The 16787-nt window shown below is 49.2% G+C and overlaps 1 protein-coding gene across 2 annotated transcripts in view; it reads right to left on the reverse strand.

The window, feature by feature from the left end:
- The window catches only part of STX8 (syntaxin 8), an 87671-nt gene extending 71520 nt beyond the window's left edge, over positions 1-16151 (reverse strand). The window contains exons 1-6 of one of the 2 annotated variants that reach the window (XM_033076731.1): positions 16088-16151; positions 15575-15674; positions 11755-11849; positions 10047-10157; positions 3724-3848; positions 2343-2435 (exon numbers count right to left, since the gene is read on the reverse strand). In XM_033076731.1, the coding sequence (XP_032932622.1) occupies positions 2343-2435; positions 3724-3848; positions 10047-10157; positions 11755-11849; positions 15575-15674; positions 16088-16104 (541 nt within the window). In that variant the 5' untranslated portion in view covers positions 16105-16151. Of the gene's footprint in view, positions 1-2342; positions 2436-3723; positions 3849-10046; positions 10158-11754; positions 11850-15574; positions 15965-16087 lie in introns of those variants that run through there. The other variant, XM_033076730.1, reaches the window with a different exon arrangement.
- Positions 16152-16787: the final 636 nt, after the last annotated feature.

Genomic DNA, 16787 nt, shown 5'->3' on the forward strand with positions numbered 1-16787 from the left:
AGCAGACCTGAGGAACAAATCTGGAAAATCAGTACCCAACTCCCTAAAGCCTAATTCATTAATGCACATTATCAGCTACTTCTGAATTAAGCCAGGTTTTATTTGAACACCAGGGCAAGCTACAGGCACCTCCTGAGCTGCAGAAGGTGGGAACATCCCCAGCAGGTCGGGGAAGTGGAAGTCAGGCTTCCCACAGAAAAGGATGGTTTGATGGAAAATCTGACTAGAGGAAAAAGAAATGTTGAAGCAGCACTTAATGAAGATGAACTTCCCCTGCCTCCCCACAATACAGACGATGCCATTATCACTCAGCACCAGGAAGGAAAGGGATTCCAGGGAAGGGGAAATTACAGGGCAGTTATCCTCATCAACCTGAGCGTGCAGCAGTGACACGAGCTTGGCAGAGCGCCTGAGCAAAGTCTGCTCATGGTTAAGCACAGGGCATGAAGTAAGATGTGCACAGGGAAAACAGCCCCTGGAAAATGTTGCTAAGGACTTCAGCTTTTCCAGGGTGCCAGTGGCAACAAAATGTCTGACCTTATTCCCCCACATCCGCCAAAAAAGCTCAAAAAAAAGGGATTGCATCAAGTCAGCGGAAACAGGGGAGCTCCACTTGCCTGGCAGGGATGGAGCCAAGTGCTGAGTGATCTGCCCCCACATCTGTAAAGTCAGGCTATTTCCCAACTCTCTTGGACAGCTTCAGCATCTCCTGATGACACTTCCTACACGGCTGGCAGGTCTGCTGCTCGTGGCTGTGGGACATGACAAGCGGAGCCCAGCTCTGAGCAGGCTCCCTCTGAACACACAATCCTCACCTCTTCCTACTCCAAGCACTCAGGAAAGTTTCCCTCTTTTGAGAAAGAGCTGCCTGTAGGTCCAGATAGAGCTGCCATGAAAACACAGGAATTTTGCTCAAGGCTTTGTAACTATAAGACAAACAACACCAGCACTATGTGCATTCTTTATAAAAAGGAGGGTTAAATATATTCCATTTCACAGACATTTTGAGGCCACATTGCTAGAAGTCTGGTAAAAATGCAATGGCACAAAACACAGAATCTTCAGGGTCCCAAAAACATAAGAATCTGAAGAACCACCCCCAACACAGAAATGGGACACAGATCATGCATTTTCCTGAGGAGAAACCAGTTTCACAGAGAGAGTATATAAACATACTCATGCTTCCCCACCTGTTTCCTATTTAGAGAAAAAAAAAGCAATTAATATGACTTTTTAAGCAACAATTAATAAAAAAACCTATGAGATGAGACCTCTAATTGAAAATGTCTTTCCTCACATGAGGCAGAGGATCCAAATATGCCAAGAGCACTAAGCACAGTCTCTCCCAGCTGCACAGACCCTTCCTTAACAACCTTAAGATTAATAAACAAAGACCTATTCTAGGCATTTCCTATCCCTCCTGGATTTAGCTGTGGCAAACAGGAGAAATCTATCCTTCTCCTTCAGAACAGAGCTCCCATGCAGCACTGCATGGCAGTGATGTGAACTTGGGAACCCCTCACTCCAAGCAAACTCACAGAGATACAAAGGGAAAATCTCATGCCAGAAGAAGCAGGTTCCAGTGTTAGATTTCATTTATTAGCGAGGACAAGGACACTGCCCTGCTCAGTGGTGAAGCACAGGGGTGCAGCCTTTGTGAGAGGGAGAAGCTAGTAGGGCCCCAAGGCTCTCCCAGGACTATTCCAGGAGGAATGGTAAAGTCAGGAGCACTGGAGGATCTGTTCTCCCAGGGCAGCTCATGGCATTGCACAATGAAGTAACACAGCAGATTTACAGGAGAGCAATTCCACTTGGCCCCTGGCTCCTGTGAAAGGAAATAGGTGCTCTCCTGGTTCAGTATTACTTTATTTGATCTACACTCAGCACCACAAACCCGACCAAACCCAATCCTTTGGAGCAAACAATGCAATGCTGCTTTAAACGCTGGCTCAAGACTTTTCCATTCAGTTAATCAGGAAAGACACAGAATTAAAATGCTCAAGTGAAGCCCTGCAACCCATAAAAACTGTCATAGAACGGAAAAATGCAGAAGATGGAGTACAAAATTAATTCCATGCTTTGGACCAGTAATCACCAATCTCTTTGTTCACAAGTCAGGCTTGGGGAAACACCCCAAGTGTTTTACACTGGACACAGCCCATAGGGAAAGGAGTAAGGCACAATAAAATCAGGTGATGAATGGGCAGGATCTGCAGTGGTTGCTTGAACATAAACCTTTAGTGTCAGTTGCTTGCTTTGTGGGCAGAAGGAGCAGTTGTATGAGGGGAGAAAAAAAACAAATCCCAGTCTTACATAAAAGTGAGGCAAAATCTTGTCCTTACCATTCTGCTCATCCAGCTCATTCCCAATTTCCTGCCCCATTTGTTTTTGCCGGGATATGATTGAAGAAAGAGCATCGAGTCCAGCATCTTGTTCTGCACCAGGAAAATATATAAAATTATTTTAAGAAGTTCCTGAAATGCCAGGCTACATAAAATAGGTGGAAGTGAAGAAAAAAAAAATCTACTCTGTCCTTAAAAGGCTAAAATGCATTAAGAAAAACACATGAACATTAACATGAAAATTAATCCTTATGGCAACAGTACTCTTGAAATAATGTGAATGATGGGTAAATAATTTCTCTGCTCTGGCTGGGACATTTTGCTGAGGATCCAAAAGAAAAAAAATCTAAGAATTTAACATTCAGCTGTTACTCAATCATAAGTGCAGGGGATTTTCTGGCACACACAGTAAGCTCCTGATTAGCCTCTTTAAATTTTCCAAGCAACTTTTAACATGAATAAAAGAAAACAGGTGATGCAAACACCAAAGAACTCAAAGAGATTTTTAAAGCTGCAAGAGGACACAGAGGGTGGGGGAGAGCTGAGGGCAATGAAAGTGTGATGTGTTCTCTGCAGAAGTCCTGAGTGAAGAACCACATCCCCTGTGCCCTGCAGCGAGCCCCTCAGCCACACCGTGCAGCTCTCCCTGCCCAGAGCTGCCAGGAGTGGCACAAGAGGAGCTGCAAAGTGCCCAGGGCACAGCAGTGGTGCCCAAATAGGGTGGCCAGGACACCCTTCACTTCACCAGCCCTCCAATACCTTGTTCAGCCCCAGTTTAATTACCTATAATGTAATTAAAAACACAGGTTCCTCCTGGACCAGACAGGTTCTCCTGAGCTGCGCACAAGTTGTTCCCACGCAGAGTGAAGCAGGCTTTATCTGGAGACTGATTTGATTTCATTCCATCCCTGCCAATATTTAATTGTCTGGAAATGACCTACTTAACCACCTGAGCTCCTCAGGCTGAGGTTTCCCACCACTTCCAAAGTTAAAGATTCCTTATGGGTGCGGAGGGCCAAAATCTAAAGACCCTTTTTTGGATGAGTTCATTCTTACCCCACCTTAATACCTTACCTGTTCTAGTTCAACAAGGCATTTAATGCACCCACAACACCCAGTGCAGTTATGTGATCACACTGCACACCAAAACCATGAATATGGGCAAAATCAGGATTTTCACAATTTAATTTAAGAAGTTGCATCCAGTTAAGAACATTGCAAGCACAATGCTGCTCTTTCAAATACAGAAAGCTGCCTGGAGCTGCTGTGTTTGACATCTGTAAATAATAAAACTTCAGCACAGGTTGGTGTGTTGGGGCTCAAATAAAGGCTCTTCTCTGAGTTCCAGAGATGCTCAAAACAACCACAAAGACTCTTGTACCTTCAATGATCCTTCTCTGCTGCTGCCTGAGCTCATCAAAGCCAAGTCCTCTGGTCTCCTCCGACTCTTCCAAGAGCCAGGGGTTGGTGATGCCTCGTTTGGCCCCTCCTGCCATGAGGCTGGACCTGAAAAGAGTTCCAGTGAGTGACTTCCAACCCCCCTGGCTGTGTGCTCTGCCCCTGGCAGGCAGCAGCACACAGGGCTGAGCACCCCATGGGGCTCTGTGCAATCCCAGGAGGAATCAGCCAAAAGCAATCCCCAATAACAAATCCATCTCACAGACTGGAAGTGGTAAGGGAGGAGATAATTCAATTTACAGGGATAAATAGACTGTATAACATATCCACAGATTGTATGATATAGCCATATAAAATGTTGTTTGCATGTAGAATACACAACAATCCTGGAATTACACATTATTCCTGTATTTGCTACATCATCAAAGCACAAACTTATAAAAAAACTGCTACAGCCTCAAACAGTAAAAGGACCCACTTGTTAAGAGATGCAAATCAGATGAGACTTTTAATTCTCTGCAACCGAGAGCAAACCTAACCAGGAACATTCCTGAATTTCAAGAACTGTAGATGAACACAGCTCCCTTCCTGCATGTCCTAGTCTGGCATCAACCTGAATGAGAAGCCAGGAACACACACTCTTAAATGAAAGAGTAATTAAATAATGGGTTTTCTTTTCAAAGAATTATGACTTGAGATTGTTCACATTACAGACACTTCCCTGGTGACCACAGAAGACAAGTTTTCCATGTCCAGGGAACATAAATCTAAGCAGTAAAATGAAATCCCACTTAAATATTTCCTCAATACCAGATTTCTGGTTTCTGCCTTTCAGCTCCTCACTGGTTTCTCCTACAAGACAAACCTCATGACACACTGAGAGTCCCCTGAACCCAGAACTGCAGCTCAGGTTTGGGGGGGAGGTATGGGTAAGCAAGTGGGAGCTTTTGCTTTCTGCTTTCTTTTCTTTAAACTCTGTATTTAATTCCCATTTTACCTTTTCCCTGCTCTTTCCCAAAGCACTTCCACAAACAACCCAAGAACAGAGAGGACTTTTAGGATCTCTCAAATTCTCAATGATTTTAGTTACACCAAGACCTAAATTTGAATGTTGCAGTTGTTTTGGTGATTTTAATGGAGTTGCTCTCCAGGAGATGCTCTGATGCTGCCCAGTGCCCACACGTGCTGGACATGGCTCTGTGGCCCCAGCCCGGGGCAGGAGGTCACTGTGCACAGGGACAGCAGGGCCAGGAGGGGTCAGGGCCCTGCTGGCACTGAAGGGTGTCCGAGCACAGCCCAGAGCTCGGGCCGGAGCTCCTGGAGGAATGCTGGGGAGCTGGGGACATCTCCTGGCCGTGGGATGGAGCAGCACTGCTGGAAAATCACCCCCCCACGAGAGCTCTGCAGCTCCTCTCCCTGGGCGCTTGCACTCCAGCTCAAGGTGAAGTCAGAATGAAAAATAGGGAAAAAGAACAACCTTTTTTTTAAATAAAAGTGGCTAAAAGGCACTTTTTATAAACCTCAACATCTCCCTTAACCACCCCAGCGATGCTGAACACCAAAGCAGAGCCAGCCCTGCTGTGCCACAAGAAGCTTGATACCAAGGGCAGCACCAGAGAGGAGCTGGGATCCTTCTGCATTCCAGTCCTGCACCTCCATTAGATTTCCATGCATTTATCGAGTTTGGCAATCAGGCTTGATTAGACAAACTTACACACACCTGGAATGCAGTTTTACACACTACCCAGCTTTCCTCCCTGCTTTGGGGGATTAAATATGCTCTTTTATCTCCCAGTCTCACAACTGGCACCAGGTTTGTGAACACAACAGAAGAATTACACTGCTAAAGATGGAAACATCACTGCAGCTCACCCAATTCAGTTCAATTAGAAGAATACAAAATCTAGGGTAACATCTGACAAAGTTGTTTAACTAAAGCAAAGGGAACATAAAGCTCTCTGCTTGCTAAAAGGAACAGAACTATTTCTGCCTGTTAAAAAACAGCCAAGGCAAGCAGATTTGAAATAATTTGCAGCTCTGTCTCTCCCCCTCCCACCAGTGCTCTGCCCTATTCTTGTAGGTTGGGTCATGACAAGTGGTCTGCTCGTTACAATAATCTTTGTGACATGTTTGGTAACTACCTTCCCACACAACACAGCAGAACTTCCTCCTGCCTCTGATCCTGCCCTGCCTCGCCTCGCTGGTGTGAAGATTAAAGCTTATCCAATTAGCCACCCACTGCCTCCGCCAAGTTAATCAGGCAAATCTAGGGAGCCTCACAGAGCACTGGAGTGTGGGGATGGCTTTTGATTATGGGAGCAGATTTAACTAATTACAGGGCTCAGCAATGCGCCTGAGTATAAAAGGTGATGGGGTTTAAAATCAGGGAGCTCTGTCACTGCCTAACAAGGGAGGGCTTGTCTTATTGTTTCACTGATAATTCTTAAAACACCTCCCAAGTAACTTAGATTACTCAACCAGCACTTACTCTAGGCCAAGGCCACACATCAAGGCTTAGGGCTTTACAAGACTGATCAGCAAGACTGAGTCTTAAACAAAACCTGGGTCATATGACAATTGGGTGGATGATCACTTGAACATTCCCTGAACTACAGAGGGGCTCTTTGAAGCACCCAGGGCACCCCAGCCTGGCTTCACAGGTCACTCTCCACAGGGGTGCTACAGGACTGGGGCATTCTCTCACTTACAGTGCTCACTCTGTATTTTTAGGAAGCTCCAACATAATAAATAAAACAAATACAATTTTAGCACACAAAATAGAAATCCTCTCTATCTCTCCAAAACCCATGAGAGGCCACAGGAGCACAGGCACTTCCAAATCCCCTCCAGGCACCATCCCAGGCAGAGATTTCCCCACAAGAACCTCTCCTGATGGGAAGCCTCCAGCATTCCCTGCATCTGGCACAGGACTTCCAGCCCCACCAGCACAAGACCTGTAGTTCCCATGTTCCAGGAAATTCCATGTTGCTCTTGACACCATTTCCCTGTGGCTGGGCTCACTGGTCCCACTGCTTCAAGGACTGGGAGCTGCACATGGACAATCCTGTTGGACAATCCTGACCACGCTGGCTCGTGACCACACAGCCACAGGCACATTAATCCTGCAAAGTCCCAGCCCAGCCCTAGATCTGATCCTGGGACTCAGGTGTTCTCCTGGATGGACAATTAACTCTTTTCCCACCCTTCTCATCCACCTCCCAGAACTGAGGCCAGCCCCATTCCAGCTCAGGAGGCTCCAGCAGGAACCAGGAGGGAGGAAGGACACCAGGAAGGACTTTCAGAGCCACCTAAACAACTCTTGTTGATCTAATTTCCTAAAGATCATCTGCCCACTGCAAACAACAGCCAGATTCCCAAAAGCATTTGACACCTGAAGCAAGGCACTCATGGTTTGAAGCCTGTTTTAGGCAAAATTCCTGTCTGGATCAAGGCTGAAACACCTTCCATCTGCCAGGAAAATGTTCAACCAGGAAAAATGATGACCACATTGAAGAGAAAAAATAATAAAATGTACCCAGGGCAGCTCTTCCTGAAGGTGCTTTGTGTCCCACAGATAGCAGGAGTTGTGTGTATTTTTGAGGAATTCCAAGAGACACCGAGGACGGCCAGTTAATTTATTGATTCTCTGCTGACTGACATGACTGAGATCTGGTCAGACAGGAGCAGGAATATTCCCATTCCTCTGTCTCCACAAATGTTTAAATACTCTAAAAGTTTGGCATATGATATCCAGAAAGTCAACATTCCTGGTTGCTCTTCCCACCCCTGCCTTTGGAAGGGAGTGAAACACTGGGAATCCTGCCCCACTAAAGCCCCTGTCCTAACAACCTGTACAGATCTCTCCCAAGGAAAAAATGAGGCAGAAGATACTGGAATTGTTATTAAAACCCAGTTAAAGGAAATGGAACTGGCCCTGCTCAAGGGGAATCATGCAAACAGCACAACCTTTCCCTGGAAAATCCCAGTGGCACCTTAATTAAGGGCGGAAGGGCAGGAAAGCTGTCCCCGAGCCATGGAGCGTCCTGCCCGCAGTTGTCACTTGGGATCAACCCTGAGAGCATTAAAGCACAGCCCTGCACCCCAGAAACAGCTTCAGAGCAGCTTTCAAAGGATGTAAAACTCACTGAGTGGTGACCAAACGTAAACCAGCTTAATTCCAGGGAAAACCTCCCAGCCCCAGGCCCTGGGACAATAAATATGTGATCAGTGGTGCAGGAAGGTTAATGAAAGGAAGGGCTGCTGGCAAGAACAGGACCTGGGCACCGTGGGCTGTCACATCAGGCCTGGATTAGATATGGAAAAGCAGCACAAGCCAGGCAAGTGTCACTGCTCAGCTTCATCAAACTCCAGGTGCTGATTTTTCTAATGCAGGGAAAGCTGAGTGTCAGCTCCAGGCACATTGCAGGCTGGGCTCTGCCACCTCCGGAATCCCAGAGCTGGGCCAGGACCCTGCAAGGATTTCAGAGCTGGGAGCAGCAGCTGAGCCCTACAGACCCTGGGGGCTCCGTGCCTGACACCAACTCCTGCCAGGATCCTTCCAAACTCCTTCCATACTCCTGCCAGGATCCTTCCAAACTCCTTCCAGACTCCTGCCAGGATCCTTCCAAGATCCCTCCAAGCTCCTGCCAGACTCCTTCCAAGCTCTCTCCAAGCCCCTTCCCTACAGACCCACACACAGCCCAGGCTCAGACAAGAGAGCAAAGTTGGATTTCCTGGCATAGGATTCAGGGCCTGAGTTGTCTCTGCCTGTACCCCTGAAAACCAGACCCACAAGGGAGACCATAGATGGGGTGGGAATTCACCACATGGAATATTTGGCATAGTTTTACCCATTTTTAATAAAAGAAGTTAAAAGAGAACTATAAAACATCAAGACTTGCAACACTAGCAAATAACTACTCTCTCTGATGTTATCTTCTGCTGGAAAATACTGGATTCCTGATCGTTTCTAATGGGGCTTGACATTATCAAGGGATTTTGGTATTTTTCTCCTGTTTGCCTCAACACCTTCTGGCTGGGGAAATCCAAGGCTGAGTCCCTGAAGAAGCACCTTGCCAACACTGCCCTGCCACAGCAGGGATGGCCACAAAGGCCATGCCAGCTCAGGGACTGCAGGGCAGGGAACACAAGAGCTCTCCCACATCACAGACCCACATTTTGCCTACTTGCTGTTTTACATGTCTTGGGTGACTCAGTGATAGATTTAAGAGCCAACACAACAACAGGAGCTGCAGTGAGCTCTGGAGAATCCAAACCTTGAACAACTGTTTGGGTTCAACCTCAATCTGGAGGTTTATCACCTGCAGCAGGTGCTGCCCTGACAGCTGGATACGTAAAGATGACAAATGACAATCACATGTTACAGAATGGGCTGGGCTGGAAGTGACCTTGAAGATCACCAGTGCCACCCCTGCCATGGCAGGGACACCTTCCCAGGCTGCTCCAATCCCTGTCCAGCCCGGCCTTGGACACTTCCAGGGATCCAGGGGCAGCCACAGCTGCTCTGGGCAGCAAGGGCAGCACAGCTTTGGGTGTAACAAACACACCAGAGAACAAAAGCACTGAAGCAAAGCCTTTCACCCTCACTGAAGAGACCCTCAGCAAACATAAATACACCCAGGAATGCAGAAAAGCATCAGCTGAACTCTCAGTATCACCAAAACCAGTGCCCAACAGCCACCACTCACAGTGATGCCTTAAGTTCCAGCTTTCATCTTTCCAGACTCTGCACTGCATTGGTGTGTGACTCTGAACTCCATACAAAGTGTCACAAGTTCTCCTCCCAGCTCAGGCACACAAAACAATCCTTTTCCAGCCCAGAACCAAGGACACCGCTGCAGCTCCAGCCCCAAAAAGTGCAAACAGCAGCGAATTGAGGAGAGAATCTGGGAGGATGGGAGTGCAGAAGCTGCAGCTGGAATTGGACAATGAAGGCCAAGCTGGAAATGGCCCCAAAGTGATCAAAGTGTGAGAACTCGTGACTCGGATCCATCTGGGCTCCATCTTGGCTGGAGCCACGGCCGGGCTCTTGCAGTGCCCAAGGTGAATCCTTGGAAGGGCTTGGAATAAATCCCTGCTTTATTCCTTTAGCACTGCCCACCTCTGCTCCAGAGAGCCTCTCCAGGCACCAAGAGAACTGCCAGCAATATGCTGTCACTGACAAAACCACACCATTTCTAAGCAAATGTATCTCCCTGTGTTACCTCCAGGGTAAATGAGCTCAGTATCACCTGAGATGCACTGAAAGCACAGATGCTGTTGGCATTGGAGGGGACAGTGTCATACCTGCTCATGTCTGGCTCCGGGCCTTCATTCCTGTAGGATGCCTCGAGCTGTCTGTGCCGTGTCAGGAGGTCATCCACCAAATTCTGCCTCCTGTCTCCCTCCAGCTGCGTGCTGGTGGCTCTGGGTTAAGGACCAAACTCAGAAACACTGAAAAGCTTTCATTTCATTGTATAAAACAGTATTTTTTATACATTCTTAAAATAAATCAGACTTCCTGATCATCCACATTAACAATTTTAACACAAAAAAGGCCCCAAGATCTAAGAGGATTGGTCATGTTTTTCTGAATGAAAATTGCTGTTATTCTAAATGTGTTTCTGATCTTTATGTACCTGAAACAATAGCTTTCATACAGTGGACACAGAAAGATCTTTATGTCATCATCTCAATGTAAATAGAAAACTGAAAGGACATTTACTGAAAATTTAGCATTAAGAATTGCATTTCCCCTTCCAAAATCCAACCAAAGTAATTTTTGTTTTATTTGTTAGTCTCTAACACTGACAATGTACCAGTACTGCACAGGTTAAGCTCAGGGAAAGATGAGATTTCTTCAAAGAGCTCCAAATGACACCAGGACAGGGCCAAGCAGAATAGAGCCTTTAAAACCAGCAGGGCATTTCTCATCTCACTTCACTGGAGGCTCCTCTCACAGACCAGGGAGCAGCTCCCAGCCAAGTGATCAGAGAAAAACCCAAATTTTCCTTTGAACATCTGTTTTCACTTGCAATTCATGAGCAGAGCACCGACACTGGTGAGCAGAGGAACAATCACACAGTACCTCTGAAGAGCTGTGGCTTCCACAGGGGATCTGTGGGGCCTTCTTAAAATTAACCTTAATGACATCCTGAAGGACTTCTAAGTCTCTCCCAAGTATTGCTGAGTGGGTTCAGCAATGGCTGAACTGGTTTGTGTGTTTTCTGCCATAGCAGCACATATGCCTGCTCCAGCACCCCCTGGGCAGGGGAGTTCCAGCCCTGGGCATCAGCATAACACTCAGAGTCAGGGCACAGGAGGGATTTCTGCTGTGCTAGGCTGAAATTAAACATTATTTCCTCCAACCAGACTGGTCCTGGATACCTTCAGGGAGATGGACATACCTGTGACTCCTTAACCTGACTCTTCCAGCATAGTCTGACTGTGGGGTAACACTCCTAAGCAGAAAATCTGTGATTTCTTCCCAAGGTGTGTTTTGCAGAATTTTGATTAATCTGAAACCGCAGCCCTGTTGTTTCTTAAGTCAGCCAAAGTCAGGATACCCCAGCCCTGCCTACAGCCTGAATAAAGCCTCCTTCCTTTTAGCCAGGCCTGGCCAAGAGAAAATGCCAAGAGAAAATGCTGAGAGAAAATGCCACCTGGCCAGTTTAGTGTTGGACAAGTGACCTTGCTCATACACCAGCACTGCCTGCACAGCACAGACAGCACCAGGGCAGCTCTGAGGTGGCTCAGACATGTCCTTAAGCTCCTCTCAGCCCAGGTGACACAGAGGTGACCACAGCCATGTTCTCTCCTAGGATCCCAGAGGTGCCCTGCCCTCCCTGTGCTGCAGCTGCCATGAAAATAACAACCAGCAGCACAGAGAAAGTTCTGGTGACAAAGTCTCCTGCAAAGGGAACAACAGGAAAACCCAGAGCATGTGGCAGAAGAATGGCAGCAGATTTCCCACTGTGCCCACAGCCCAGAGGGGCAGGGGTGCTGGGACAGATACATCTGGCGCGTTGACACTGCCCGCAGCAGCAGCTCCCTCAGCTGCTCGATCTTCTCCCTGAGGCTCTGCAGCGAGGTCCTGATGGCCACATTGACCTGGGGGAACACAGAGATTGTCACTGGCCTGCTCTGTCAGATCTGCATGACATTTCATACTGCTTCATGATAATACATCTAACTTTTACTGCACAGGTGTGAAGGGCTCCACTGCAACCCCAGAGAGCCTGTTCAGAGCCAGAAGTCACTCCAGGCTGCTTACAAAACAATGGAATGGTTTCACAAACACAATTCTAAGGCATTAATGCTGATGAATATGGAAAGCTGTCTTTCAAGTCTTTATAAACACACTTCTTTACATGGGCAAAACATTACAGCACATGTTAATATTTTCCAGATAAATTTCCAGCTCTTTCCTCTGATCTTCAATGAAAATACAGACATCAGCTTCTTTTGCCACTGGGTTTCTTTCCCAGCTACCAGGATCAGAGAGAAGGCTGCTACAGGTTGACACATTCCCTGCACTGAACTCCCATGGACTTGAAACTTAACACCCCAAAGAAATTCAGATTGTTCCATTTCCCTTCACAGCAGCACCCAGGACTCCCAATCCTTTCTCACCACTGACCTGCCCAAGATCCAGATGTGTCTGTTCTCAGTAAAAATGTAATTCAGTCATTCTTCCCTGCTGCAAGCAAACCCCAGACTTGCAGCAATCTTCCTTCTTTGTCCCCACTCCTTCCCAATTCAAACTCACATTATCCTCTTGAGTTTTTCTTCCTTAGATGTTATTTCTTCTCATTCCAGTTATGCAGAAAAAACACTCTAACTGCAATTAACAATCCAAGTTGTCCTAATTAAGACTTGCTGTGCCTCTTGTTTACAAGCCGTGGTTTACAATGGGCAGCAACCCCAGCTGTTCTGTGGGGAACTGGGAACAGAGAGGAATATCTGCTCTCACTCTCAGTCCTGCTTTCTTGGAGACAGGCAGCAGCAGCTCTCTGCAGGGGCAGTGCTGCCAGACCCTGCCTGAGTGTGTGCACTGGATGGAGCAGGAGAGCCTCAGATTAAACCTCTGTGCCCAGGGAGGTTTGCTCTCAAACACCACCAGATACAACAGAGAGCAGATGCACCCAGGCTGAGGCAGCCAAAATCCACCTCTGGACCAAAGCAGCCCAACACCACCACAACAGCAGATCCAAACCAGCATGGGGGATCAGCGATTTTGGGAATGCTGAAGCCTCTGCAATCAGGTAATTAAAGGTCTTCTCATTTGTTCTCAGCTCCAGGTGCAGAGTGCTGCATTTGACTGACCCAGAAGAGCAACAGAGCACAAAGGTGACACGGCCAAAAAAGTCACCAAATGCAGCCACCTGGCCAGAAACTGCAGTGAGAGAACAAAAGATTTCACCTCTTTCACAGAAAATTAAGAAAGAAGAAAAGTAGAAAGAAAATAAACCAATGGAAGTTTTATGATCAGCTTAACAAAGCAGAGTTCACAGATGGTAAGTGCTGGATTAAAACTTTTCCTCACAGTATGTTTTTCCATTTTAAATTTTTTGCTCTATTTTTGGTTCAGCAACAAGCAAGAAGTTTGTCAGGCATGCTAATTGCAAAATACTATAAAAATAAAAACCTGTTTACATTCTCCCTAGAAGGCCAATATTGTACAAAGACATTTTCCTGCATTACATCAGGAGGCACAGGACACGCGACTGCTCGGCCGTGGATTTCTCAACAGGCACTTCTGTTATGAAAACACCTCTTTCGTTGTTGGAAACTTGTTTAGAGTAGAATCAAACACTGCCAAATATTCCTCTTTACCTCTTAATGGATTAAAGGAAGCTGGAAAACACAGGGCATGGGACAAATGATTTTATGGAGAAGTCAGTCACCCGTGCAATGTTTCCATAAAACACAACCCCAGAGAGTTCCAGCCCCAGAAAGGCTCCAAACAACACCAACCCCACACTTCCTCAGCGTGGCACTGATGGCAGTTGAGAACTTCGCCCTCTATAAATACACACAGATTGAGCAGCAATCTTTTTATTGGTCTTCTGTTGTTGAGGAGAATCTGTACAATTCTGATACTTCAGCATCCTGAAAGCAGGAATTTAATCTGCACCTCCAAACACTCCAAAGCCAGAGAAAATACTGCTCTCAAATCCCACTGATCTGGGGTTTCTGAAACTCCTTCTCAACTCCTGCTGAACTGAGGCAGCCATTCAGCAGCACTGATTATTTCGCACAGCCTACACACTTTTCCTCAGAATTTCTTCCAAGAAAATATTTCAAAAATGACATTTGATTTGAACGCCTCTTAGGAAAGTGAGTGGCCCAGCAGATCCAGTGATCAGGCACTGCATTATAGCCGTGATATAAAGAGGAGGCAGATAAAGCACTGGGGTTTTAATTATGCCAATTATTATTATAAACAACCAACTCAAGGGCTTACAGTAATTTTCATTTGAACGTGGCCAAGAGAGCAGGTAATGACTCAAAGGTGCTCCTGAAGGAAAGGATGAGGCTTGGAGCCCCAGGGAAAGCAGCATACCGAAAACCTTAACTTTATTTTATTTCTTAAACAGGAAGTGTGAAAACATGGAGAACACAACATTCCTGGGTAAGCTCCAACTGCTGCTTCTCATTCCTACTTAACTCTGGTCTTGTATTTTGTTAGAAATGCAACTAAAACAAGGCTGCAAAGTTCCTATTCCCTCTGATCTGCAGCCACTGCAAAAGGCAGGAGCCAGCCCTGGGGGAGGAACATCTGCTCCCTGTTCGCAGAGAGAGGGCACAGAGCAGCTGCTGAGCATCCCAGCATCCCTGACTTCTGGGACAGCTCCATCCCAGCATATCTGAGCTGTGGAAGAGCTCCATCCCAGCATCCCAGCATCCCAACATGCCTGAGTTCTGGGATAGCTCCATCCCAGCATATCTGAGCTCTGGGAGAGCTCCATCCCAGCATCCCTGAGGTGTGGAGCAGCTCCATCTCAACATCTCAACATGCCTGAGCTCTCGGACAGCTCCATCCCAGCATCCCTGAGCACTGGGACAGCTCCATCCCAACATCCCAGCATGCCTCAGCTCTGGGACAGCTCCATCTCAACATCCCAACATCCCTGAGCTCTGGGACAGCTCCATCTCAACATCCCAACATCCCTGAGCTCTGGGACAGCTCCATCCCAGCATCCCTGAGCTCTGGGACAGCTCGCTCCATCCCAACATCCCAGCATGCCTCAGCTCTGGGACAGCTCCATCTCAACATCCCAACATCCCTGAGCTCTGGGACAGCTCCATCCCAGCATGCCTGAGCTCTGGGACAGCTCCATCCCAACATCCCAGCATGCCTGAGCTCTGGGACAGTTCCACCCCAGCATCCCTGAGCTCTGGGACAGTTCCATCCCAACATGCCTGAGCTCTGGGACAGCTCCGTCCCGGCAGGACCAGCCCGGAGCAGGCAGCAGGGTGTGCCCAACACCGCCACAGTTCCTCCCCAAAGCCAGCCCTGCTGCACGCAGATTCACTGCTGCCAAGCGCAAACGACCTTTGTGACACCGCGAAGCCACTGCTCGTTCCCAGATGGCGTTCTCGTTCCCTTTACAGACACATCAAGGGACAGACACGAGCGCTGGGTTCCTGCCGTGGAACACAACCTTCCCCAGCGACAGCGACACAGCCCTGGCCCCGAGCCGCCCCTTCCGCGGCTCCTGCAGCTCCCTGGGCCTGCATCCCGGGAATTCCGCCCTCCCGGGCCCGTCGGACCCGACACATCCAAACCCAGTCCAACCCAAGCCCCGCCGAACCCCTCCCTGCCGGGGCACCTTGGCCGAGCTCTCCCCGCTCCGCTGGCAGCGGTTCCGCTCCTGGATTTTCTCGGCGATGTCCTGGGCGAGCTGGCGAGCGGCGGCGAGCAGCGGGAGCCTGGGGCAAGGCAGCGACTGAGCCCGGGGCCGCGGGATGGACCCGGGACCGGCCGGGATCGGATGGGATCGACTGGGACAGGCCGGGATGGGCTGGGATCGGATGGGATGGGCTGGGATCGACTGGTATAAGCCTCGGGAAAAGGCCCGGGAGGGGAAGGCACAGGACCCCCAAAACACACACATACACAAAGCCTGGGATGGGCTTTGGGAAAGGACCCAGAGAACGGAAGGCACAGCATCCCCAAATCACACACACCGGGATGGTTTTGGGAAGGCACACCCCCCCCCCCCGCCCACAGCCTGGCCCCGCTCCCGCCCGTGCCGGGCCCCGGCGGCTCCGGACGCTCCGCGGCCCAGGCAGGGCCGGGCCCGGCCCGCGGCCCGCAGCTCCCGGCCCAGCACAGCGCTCACCAGGGGTCCGGAGCCATCGCGGCCCCGGAACCTTCGCGGCGCTTCCGCCGGATCCGCCCGGACGCGCCGCGCGCAGGCGCCGGGAGGGCACGGAGGGGAAGGGGAAATGGGGGAAGGAAATGGGAGAGAGGAGAGATGGAGAGGGAAGGGAGGTGCCGGGACGCGGGCCCGGGGGAGCGGAGCTGGCACCAGGGGTGCAGCGGAGCGGGGTGCCCGGTGCTGCGGGAGCGGGGCCGATGGCGCGGCGGTTCCGATGTGCGGTGCGGGGGCCAGGGGCAGGTGTTCAGGGGCAGAGGTGCGGATGTGCGGGCTGCAGGGACACCGGTGCGGATGTCCAGGGTTTACAGGTGCAGGGACGGGGAGCAGAGATGCATTGTAGAGATGTAGAGGTGCAGACATTCAGGGTGCAGGTGTGCACGGTACAAAGTGCAGATGTGTGCAGATGTGCACAGCACAGAACCAGAGCTGTCCCTGCCCGTTCCTCCCCTCCCTGCTGCCTCACAAACCCAACACTAAGCGGTGGCACCGGTTCCCTTCTCCAAATCCTCAGCCCTGTCCCTGCCCATCTCCAGTGGCAGTCGCTGCCGTCCCTGCCCACGCCGATGTCCCCGGTCCCGGGTGACACTGGCGCTGCTGGCACTGTCGCTGTTTCGGCCGCGGTGGGCGCAGCCCCTCGCTCCTGCAGCAGCTTCCCTCCCGT

The sequence above is a fragment of the Catharus ustulatus genome, chromosome 20 (genome assembly GCF_009819885.2).
Source record: "Catharus ustulatus isolate bCatUst1 chromosome 20, bCatUst1.pri.v2, whole genome shotgun sequence".
Lineage (NCBI taxonomy): Eukaryota > Metazoa > Chordata > Aves > Passeriformes > Turdidae > Catharus > Catharus ustulatus.